The sequence below is a fragment of the Esox lucius genome, chromosome 16 (assembly GCF_011004845.1).
Source record: "Esox lucius isolate fEsoLuc1 chromosome 16, fEsoLuc1.pri, whole genome shotgun sequence".
Lineage (NCBI taxonomy): Eukaryota > Metazoa > Chordata > Actinopteri > Esociformes > Esocidae > Esox > Esox lucius.
Genome location: NC_047584.1, coordinates 24,760,460 through 24,771,561, shown reverse-complemented (window position 1 = coordinate 24,771,561; position 11,102 = coordinate 24,760,460). Strand labels below are relative to the sequence as shown.

The following is an 11,102-nucleotide window of genomic DNA, read 5'->3' as shown; positions in this document are numbered from 1 at the left end:
CAGGGCTAAGCCCTGAATGAATTGTGATCCTAGCAACGCCTCTGTTCAGTACTAAAAAACAGCGCTGTTTTGTTAGGGCTATGGCTTGGAGATGGAATGCTAGAAGACGGCTGCACTCTGATGATTATCTCTAGGAGAAAATTACCTCTTGTGAACTTGAGCGTCTCTTTACAAACAATTATGCTCTTTAGGACCCTGCGGAAAACGGAAGCCTCCCGCTCCAGCCAGTCTCCGTTCATTTCAGCGCGGATACAGACAGGGAGAGAGAGAGAGAGAGAGAGAGAGAGAGAGAGAGAGAGAGAACTGACTCCTCCTCATTCTCCGGTGTCAAAGTTGACATCAGCCCCGGAGCCGAGTTGAACCGGAGCCTCGTGCCTGAACGGGAGAGAGAGCTCACATCATTCAGTGGCGCATGCTTCATGGAGTTATGTACCTCGCGCTGCCTTGCCCTCTGAACTGCCTACCGTCATGGATTGCGAACCGCGCGCGAAAACATTACTACTTTTCATTTTACTGTTTATCTTGTCGTTTATTAGACCAGCACATCTCATCATCCACCCGTCCAATGAAGGTAAGAATGAGTGAGCTCAGTCGGAACTGAAGAGATATTGCGAGAGGGGAAAGCCTTGCGCTGCAGAAGCTCGTCTTGCAGTCTGGACCCCATAAATTTAAGGTGGTTTTGACAGCACTGATGCTGTGGATGGACTGGACAGGACATGTTCGATATATTGATAATGTGCAAAAAACAGTCATGGCTATTTGAGCAGATTTCTAAATACTCGTGTAATTACCCACTGATCTGTGTGGCTCGAAGCTGGATGTAATGCTATTTAGGGATTGATGTACGGAACTCGTGCTGAGCTACCCCCATTAAGAGTTATTGGCCGGCTGCTAAATCGGTGGAAACTGGTATTTGATGGTATCGGATCACGGTAATCTTCTTTAGACAGTTAACACTGGGGTGCCCTTGGGTCTGTGTTGGAATTAACGGTTACTACCCCAGAATTCTTCTCCCACATATAAAGAACAGCACATTTTAAAATACGGTTGCAGAAGTGGGGATTTTGATGTTTGGTATTACTACTCACAATCTGGAGTAGAGGCAGGCGGGCTGTCCGAGTGTTGTCGCGCGCCGTAAGGAACCAGGGGCAGGCGGTGGACATCGGCTCAGCTTTGCCTAAAAAAGTCACACTTTATATGTGTCTTAGAAAATGCATCCTCCCTTGCTAAAATAAAGGTTAAATAAAGGAATAATATCCTATTCATATGAACTAGTGGCCTATTCATTTGAATGGATAGTTTATTAGATCCCTTTATGGGGATGTGCTCGAACCACAGTTGGACTGATATATATCCCATAGTGCGCTGATTGCAGGCACTCATCCACTAGGATATTTCTATTGATTAACGGATTGGCTACTTTTCCTTGAATAGGACTATTTAGGCAGGTTGTTTATCACGCGCGAACATACGCGCGCAGGCACACTCGCACACACACACGCACACACACGGGAGCAATTGAGATGATTGGCCTACAGTACCACAAACAAGGCTCTTTTGTAGTTGCACTTTGATTATATGTAGGTCTACTTGTCCGCTCAATAGCCATACAGAGCCGAATAAAGTTCAGGTCCGTAAAATGAAATAATTTATTGACCTGTTATTATTATCTTGTTTTTGGGAAATAACAGACTTCGGATACGTTAATCTTCTGACCTTTACATCGAAGTAGGCAATTTAAAAAATAACAACTCAATAACGCTTTAATATGATGACAAAGTAACATAATTATTATACTGTGTGCATAGGCCCAGGCTTATAAACAATCGACGTGAGTAGCGTAGGTCTAAGACACTGAAGGCTGGCTACACAACTAAAAACATGTGAGGCACTAGACATTATTTGTTGTAACAACGTGGCGATAGTCAACAATGCACATTGCATTATCCAAATGTGACCACCATTAGCTTAAAGAGCCTATAAACATATCTGAAGATCGGGTATGTAATATGGTAATGGTCTCAAAATTAACAACGAATAGCCTAGTGCTCAAAGGTCAGATTTGGCTAGGCCCATCAGCCGTGTAGCACAAAAGGTCAAAGTTTAGGAGAAATCAAGCAATATCTGTTTTTGTGCATAGTGCATAGTTCAACCGATCTTACATGGTTAACGTATTGTAACTGGAACAAATTATTGCAGTAACGGGTTCATGCATTGGCCTGTGTTCGCCTATATCGCTGTATCTAATCTTTAAAGGCCATTACGCTAGGCTTTCACCGGTTAATAAGACAAACTCCGAGATTGCGAAGTCACCGCTTTTTTATTTTAAAGATGGGATTACATTAAAATGAATGGAGTTGTGGACAACATTGGCATTATTCCAAAACAATGAATCGTTTTTTGTTCAACGTTTTTCTACAAACGTTGAACATTTTAATGGCCGTTTAACTTTCGATTATAAAGGACGTTATTAAGCTATCGACGTCTCCTTTTACTTTCTGTGTTTGCTTCACTTTATTTCACTTTAATTAACTTTTTCGGTGTCTCACACAGCTATATTATGACAAAAAATGCAGTACCCGGCATGCACACTGCAGATATAATTTATGCCAAGTCATTCTGTTTTTATGTTACCCTTTTGTTTGGGAAGTTTTTAATATATGTTCATTGATGTTTTGTTCTGTTATCTGTTATGCAAACTTCCACGCAGAAGATATGTATTCCTTTGTAATATGCCTATTATAGAGGAACATTGTGTTCAGAAAATATTTTAACAATATACACGATGGCAATCACAGTATTTAGTATTTACATGTTTGCGATTTTCTATATGCCTTATAAAGCCAATAACTTATTTTAAGTCTTCTATCGTTCAGCGGTCCTCAACACCGAATTGTCTGCCAGAGAGTGTCAGTATCGAGCCGTTCTCTTCCTGAAGCCTCACGCGCACTCAATTCTTATCTGTTATAAGAGAAGCATCAAAAGAAAGCACTTCTGTCTGAAATAGAAACTCATGCTCCACGGAGGAGAGAAGAGAAGAAATGTCTCTCTGTTTGATACAGTTTTTATGCTTGAGGCACCGTCTCATCATCGCCTGGTTAAGTTAGGATCACCTCCCTTTCTTTCCGCTGGCAACTATATTAAATAGCTTTTCATAAAGAAAACTTTAAGCGTCAGGACAAATTGTCTCAATTTATTTTACATTTTTAAAAAGTAGCGACCACATGGTTTATGCCCTTTTATGAGTGTTGTAAAAACAATAGGTACTTGCCTTGGCTACATATGTTTTGATCGTTATAGGCCTCTTGCTTTGTCCGCAAAAGTAATTTAGGTTTATACTTATTTGTAGGGCCCATATATTTGATAATTCTGATTTCTAAAAAAATATTTGTGCAGGTTTGATATTACAGTTAGGCTATGTTTTTTTCTAAATCGACAGAGGCTGTGTTCTGGTGAATATAACAGAATAGATACGAAAAAGAGGCCTAGACTATAAATGTAGACATTTTACTACTGCAAGTAGGTCTTAGAATTGTTTATTTAGCCCAAATATTATATTTATATATTTATTTATTTGTGCTTTGTGGTTAGTTCAGGAAATGTCAAGCAGTGATTTAGACTACATATATTGTAAGTGTGACAAAATAATATGAAAGTACATTTTAAAAGATTATTTCATGAGGACTATGTACATTTTTATGCTTTCTCTCATGATGTTGAGGTTAATAATGTTAATTATAATGACGATAATTATGGTATTCATCATTATTGATATTTATTATACACGTAATTAATCTGATTACACACATAATTTATTAACATTTATTACACACACACACACATAATAGGCCTATATATATATATATATATATATATATATATATATATATATATATATATATATATATATATATATATATATATATATATATATATATATGGAATTGCTATAGTTAACTGTCATGTCCTATTGTGTGATGACAACGTCGTCATCTTCAACAATTTTAAAATGATTATAGATTTTTTCAGATTGTTGAGATCTCAAGTGTTGCTTATAAAACCTATGAATGTCCTTTTGTTTACTTAGGCTTATGTATATATTTTTTTGTGCATTATATTGTTTCTTTTTAAATCCTGGGCCTACTTTAACATTGGAAAATTTAAGCTATGTTGTTTTTCCACGTAATTATACATCCCCTGAAAACGTTGTTTCATCATGACCTCTGGTCTTCAGAATCCACCTAAAAATAACTTAGTTTTTTAATGATACATATATTGTTAAAGTTTAGCAAATATCCTGCCATTTTAAATTCCATATGACTGATTAATTGTCGAATGTGAGTTGTTAAATCTGCTTCTGTGTTTTTCCCCCATTTCTTCCATTTGGTTGTTTTGATAGAAAATATAAGTAAACGAATAGTAAATATGTAACTTTAAGTAAAAATATTGACCGTTCAGGAAAAATAAAATTCTATATAAATATTCTCAGTTATATTACTGATTGCCCTGGTTCAATACGACATTTATGAAACACACTCTAAATATATGCTGTGGTAAAATCAACGGAATTTGGGTTAATATGCAACCCAGACGGGTTATTGGACTGTAAACAATCTGAGTTATTTTTAAACACTGTTGTGTTTTTTGGACTACTAAAAATTGGGTTAACTTAACCATCTTTATTTTAACCATCAGATGGTTTGACTGAACAGTTTGGTCTTCATAATGTAATCCATAGGTTGTTTGACATAGTTGGGGCGTGGCCTTGAGGTTGATCCCATAGTCACAGATGAAAGTAAATGCCATTCCAGTTCATGCAGTTATTGCACTGCAAATATTGGCCTATTATATCTTTCAATATTGTTGCACATCACCAATTAAAATATGCAATTGATGACATTACTCCTTACTTATCCAAACACTGAGATACAATGTTGAGATGCGTATTACTTTTAGTTTCCAATTTCTCTGTGGCCAAAGTAGCCCAAAATAATGGTGAATCTGAAATCTGAATGCCAGAGCCATACAACGCCACACCTTAGTGTTCGGATTTCACTAGGACATATCTCAATAACCCAGCATCAATAACCCAGCACCAAGAGCCCAGCCGTTTTAACAGAAACCAACCCAACTGAGCCTCCAACCACGCAGTTTAGTCGTCCAAACAACCCAGCATTTTTTAGAGGTTGCGCAGGGCCCGGCCCACAAGCTACTCAGGTCAAGGTTAGTACAAATGGACAAACTCCTTCCCAGTAACATGTCCTTGTATTTAACAACACACACAGTTACTCTATATCTTCTCTACAATCTGGGCCTGCTGCCTAGTGCTACACATTCCTGTTTATAGAAGCAAATTCATTTTTCTGCCATTTAGCAGTGCTTGTGTAAAGCCATAATCCTTGGCAAACTATGGTGAGCCGTGTGTAACAGTGTTCCGATTTGCCCGTCCACCCAGGAGTCAAGCAGTAAGGTTGTGTTAAGGATTGTTCTTTTAAGGGTGGATAATTTGGCCTGAAGTTATTACTATATTGGCTGCTGGGGGGTTGTTTTGGCACCGAGCGGACCCTGTGTATTTTCTCAGCAGAAGCTAAGTTGTCTCTGAGCTGTGAGTGTGCGGCGTGAACGTCCTGGAAGGCCTGGAGGTATGTGTACGAGAGGGTGTGCCCGTGTAAGACGACATGACAGTGGTGAGTCTGGCTGCGCGATGCACAGTACGGTTCAACTCCCCGCCCGGCCCGGGTGCTGGCGGTATTTTTAGCCGGCGGCAGGGAGGCCTTGCCCGGGGAGGCCAAAGCAGTTACCCCGCTGGGAGGAGCAGAGGTTTGTGAGCGATGGTACCTTTCATGGGGCTTGGAAATGTGCTTACACATGCTCCCACTTTAAAAATAGTGCTCTGTCTGTGTGTGTGTGCGTGTCCTATGGATGGGAGACCTGTATTGTACGCTGTAGGTAACAGTGTGAAGAGGTGGAGGTGCTGTATGGTGGGGGGGGGGGGGGTTTCTAGTTTTTCTAATGTCTCACAATGCATGTGTGTATTACAGATTGCAAGAGCATGTGTGTGTGTGTGTGTGTAGCTGCGCTTTCAAGCTCTTGTGTGTATGAGTTGTGAGAGGAAAAGCACCAGCATCACACAGCGACACTCAGTTTAAATAATTCATGTTGGGAGGGGAACACTTCACCCTGAACACACAGACACAACCTGCAGACATGCTGGCTGCAGAGACAGCCTACTGCAGACCATAACACACTCCCCCTGCAGAGACAGCCTACTGCAGACCATAACACACTCACACCCCCTGCAGAGACAGCCTACTGCAGACCATAACACCCTCCCCCTGCAGAGACAGCCTACTGCAGACCATAACACCCTCCCCCTGCAGAGACAGCCTACTGCAGACCATAACACTCCCACTGCAGAGACAGCCTACTGCAGACCATAACACTCCCCCTGCAGAGACAGCCTACTGCAGACCATAACACACTCCCCCTGCAGAGACAGCCTACTGCAGACCATAACACACTCACACCCCCTGCAGAGACAGCCTACTGCAGACCATAACACACTCACACCCCCTGCAGACACACAAGTTATGTTCCAGATAGCCCACATGTATTCCGCCCCAGCCTCGGCAGATTGGATGACTACTGTGTCATTTTGATAGGTTCCTGCAGACACCTTGCACCCACTTGGCCCACTTCTAAACCTGTCTGCTTACCGCTCCGTGTCCAGCCTTATGCAGGATGGAAACCTTCCATTGTAATTCTGTAGGTCAGATGGAACCGTGTTCCACTCTTTGTCTTACATGGATTCACCTGGCTGTCTTCCTGATGTTTGCCTGGCGGGACCGCTGTTATGGAGAGCGTTCCTTGTCCTTAGAAGAGCCATGATTTCGGAGACTCTGTCACAGACGAGAGACACGGAGAAGAGTGCGGGAGGAGGAGGGATAGTACACCATTAGTTTGTGTGTAATGAGTGTGTGTGTGTGTGTACTGTCATGTGCATGCACGCATGTGGGAGTGTGTGATGTTCTAGGGGTGTGTGGTGCCCTGTGGGAGCGGGCAGGAGCATGTTTTGAATGGTGAGGGGGGTACGTGCGGAGCTTCACATTTGTGGAGTGGGCAAGGATCTACGGGTTAGTGAGGGAGTGTGTGGGAGTACGTGGAGGTAGGGGGGAATGGGTACAGTACAAGTGTAGGAGGAGTGTGTGGGAGTACGTGGAGGTAGGGGGGAATGGGTACAGTACAAGTGTAGGAGGAGTGTGTGGGAGTACGTGGAGGTAGGGGGGAATGGGTACAGTACAAGTGTAGGAGGAGTGTGTGGGAGTACGTGGAGGTAGGGGGGAATGGGTACAGTACAAGTGTAGGAGGAGTGTGTGGGAGTACGTGGAGGTAGGGGGGAATGGGTACAGTACAAGTGTAGGAGGAGTGTGTGGGAGTATGTGGAGGTAGGGGGGAATGGGTACAGTACAAGTGTAGGAGGAGTGTGTGGGAGTACGTGGAGGTAGGGGGGAATGGGTACAGTACAAGTGTAGGAGGAGTGTGTGGGAGTACGTGGAGGTAGGGGGGAATGGGTACAGTACAAGTGTAGGAGGAGTGTGTGGGAGTACGTGGAGGTAGGGTGGAAGGGTACAGTACAAGTGTAGGAGGAGTGTGTGGGGCTGTGTAGGAGTGTAAGGGGGTGTGGGGGGGGGGGGGGGGGCTGTGGGGGATTTTGGTGGTGATTTCCGCCCGGTGCAGCTGGAGAGGCAGTTTGAGATAGAGCCATCTAATTTTCTGCTCTCAAATTCCCCCGCTTGGCTCAATTTGAGACGGGGCCTGGCTCGTTGAGAAATGTAAATTGGAACCAATGGAGCTGGATGCTGCACTGCTAGAATCTGACAGGAGCAGATAGCTTTATTACCTCTAATAGGGGTCTGTCTCTGTGAGTGCGTGTGTGTGTGTGTGTGAGCGTAAGTGCGAGTGTGAGTGTGCACGTGAGAGAGACAGCTGCTTGGCTGGAACTCAGGTGAGCCTCAGTTTTGTGGGTTTCTGCCTGGAATGTGCTAATAGTCTTTATTTTCCTCTCCCTCGTGCTCGCTACACTACACTTCATATTCTCTCAGTGGAAAGTGGAAGTTAGTGATGTATATGATTGTCGTTCCCCATTGGGAACCTTTCAGAACCACCCATAGAGACAGTCACAGAGCTCTGCAAGCACTTCACACTCAGGCTGATCTCGACCTCTGCAGAAGATACCAGTACGGAAGAAAGATCTATAGAGATACTGTAATCTAATGTAATGTTCAGTGTTACAGGTACAAAAAGATACCATTATAATGTTCAGTGTTATAGGTACAAAGAGATTTCATTATAATGTTCAGAGTTACAGGTTCAAAGAGATACCATAAGAATTCTCAGAGTTACAGGTTCATGGAGATACAAGGAGATTGTTCAGAGTTACTGGTTCGAAGAGAAACAGTATGATTGTTCAGAGTTACAGGTTCATAGAGACACCATTGTAATGTTCAGAGTTACAGGTTCATAGAGACACCATTGTAATGTTCAGAGTTACAGGTTCATAGAGACACCACTGTAATGTTCAGAGTTACAGGTTCATAGAGACACCATTGTAATGTTCAGAGTTACAGGTTTAGAAGTGGTTTTGATCCTAAGATGTGTAACACTGTGTTCTTTCTTAACCTGATCCATGTGTATGGGGACGATCACACTCAGAGGAGGAACAGTTCACACAGCTGTAGCAGTGATTCAGCGGCCTCCCAGGTCACCCCAGAGCCAGGACATCTCCTGCTTTGATCCCCATCACGGAGGACAGAACAGCAGGCTGTTTCTGTTTGGTTAGCTGTCGGATGTCCAGAAAGGGGAGAAAGCAGTCCGCTTATTTGTATGTGTGTGCTGAGTATTGAGCAGCTGGGTAAATGCTATTCTGATCACGGTCCTTGACCAGAGGTCCTATGGCCAGGTTCGGATGGGAGTGGATGAGGCTCACTAATCACCAGAAGGATGATCTGTAAGAGAGTTAGTGGTGTCTGAGATCAGCGTTCCAATATGACCAATTGCCCATAGTCACCTTCAGACACTCATCCCATAGAGACTTCCAGACACTCATCCCTGCTGTTCTTCTCTCCTCCTTTCTCCAGTGAACCTGTTGGACTCCAAAGCCAGCCAGGGGGAGCTGGGATGGATATCCTATCCGTCACATGGGGTGAGTAGTACGTCCCAGATACATGAGATACAAACAGTTTAGCCAACAACCGCCATTTTATGAAGCATCTGCCAACTATCTGTATGACTGTTACATATTGTCCACGTCCCATGACACGCACATACATCTGTACATTCTATCCTGTTTGTCAGCATTCTGTTCTGTCTGCAGTTTGGAACCTCTGAATGTTCTCAGGACATTTTGAAACACACAGTATGAACACTGGTGACAGGGGACAGATATCCCACCGGATGTATAAATCAGAAGCATCAGGTTGTCATTTCCCCTCCCCATGGGAAGAAAACGAGAAGTGGACTGTCAGTAGAACCCTGATGGAACTGGGCTGACATTCTGCCGATTTCGTCATCGATGAAACATCTGATCTCAATATAATTCTGTTCCCAAAAGTAGAAGATGTTACAAACAGAAAGTTTTTTAGACTTTACCCACTGACAAATTTTCCAAAATACTTGTTGTTTGGAAGGAGGGGCAAACTGAGCCTGAATAAAGCCCTAACTAACCACACATGCTAACACAGCAATCAAAACAATCCAAAACAGCGTGACTATCTCCCTTTCTTTAATCAACCTACATCATCCCCAATCTGCCATGTTCTGTGTGTGTTTTGTTGACGTCCTTGCGTGTGTGTTCTGTGTGTGTTTTGTTGACGTCCTTGCGTGTGTGTTCTGTGTGTGTTTTGTTGAAGTCCTTGTTTGTGTATTCCGTGTGTGTTTTGTTGACGTCCTTGCGTGTGTGTTCTGTGTGTGTTTTGTTGACGTCCTTGTGTGTGTGTTCTGTGTGTGGCTCTGCTGTGTCTATCCGTTATGCTACTGGCCTCGCGGGCTGCAGCAGCCAATCCCTCCTGTGAACTTTATTAAGTGTTAGAGTTACTGGCTGGCTGGAGCTGAAGGTAATCCACTCATTTGTTCCATGGAGCTGCCAGCGCTGGTTTCCCCCAGCAGTATATTAACTACGGCCACTATAAAACTAAGAGGTTACTTCATAAACTGGAACCAAACACACTTACAGAACACTAACGTCTCATGCTTGTTTTGGATGGGCTCTGAGGCCAGCGTTGGGTTATTGACACGACCTTTGATAGTGGGAACTCCTGTAGGTGAAGTTAGATTCAGAACAGATTCAGAAGGCAGCAAATGGGTCCAATTATGTTTGGCACATAACATACACTACTGAATAATTATGTGGGAACCCATGTCTTTCTCAAAACACTGCCTGCTGGGATCTTAAGCGGAGACAGAGCGCAGAAGGACGAGGACAAGAAGGGGTGGAGGGAGTCTGAGGTGCCGATTATCAAATCCTCAAGGTGAATCATGGGTAATTATTTGCGTTGTTGACTGACAGCGACTGACAAGCATTCTATCCTGAGAGCCAGATACTATGAAAGTATTTGCCATAATAATGTGGCGTGGGGCCACACAAACACACACAAACACTCATTCACACACACACACACACACACACACACACACACACACTGACAGTTACAGATGGGCCCCTGGCTTTCCACTGCTGTAAGCAAAATCATACCCAGTGTTATAGCACACAGCTCTCAGAACCGAACCCATCCAACAGCCCAGTCTTCTGCTGACTCCCTGTCCAGTCCCTGGGTCATGGTCACTGTGATGTAGATTAGTAGTTGTGGATGACTGATTGTAGATTAGGATGTGGACGGCCCAAAACCAATGTTCAAATATTTCTCCTTCGATGGAGAAATCCAAAGCAGTTTACCCCGACCGATATACAGATATATTCCACGTTGTCAGAGGAACCAGAGAAGGAGCATGCACATTCAGCATGGAATAATGGGAAACTTTATATGGTGCTGGAAGCCTGAGGTCTGGGTCCATACACACATGAACACACTATGTAGTCTTGGCAT

The 11,102-nt window shown here is 43.3% G+C and overlaps 1 protein-coding gene across 2 annotated transcripts in view; it reads left to right on the top strand.

Annotated features, from left to right (window-relative positions):
* Nucleotides 1-348: 348 nt before the first annotated feature.
* epha3 (eph receptor A3) overlaps nucleotides 349-11,102 on the top strand; it is an 83,620-nt gene continuing 72,866 nt past the window's right edge. For both annotated transcript variants that reach the window (XM_029113514.2, XM_029113515.2), the window contains exons 1-2: nucleotides 349-571; nucleotides 9,138-9,202. In XM_029113514.2, coding sequence (XP_028969347.2) covers nucleotides 469-571; nucleotides 9,138-9,202 — 168 coding nt within the window. In that variant the 5' untranslated portion in view covers nucleotides 349-468. The remainder of the gene's footprint in view (nucleotides 572-9,137; nucleotides 9,203-11,102) is intronic.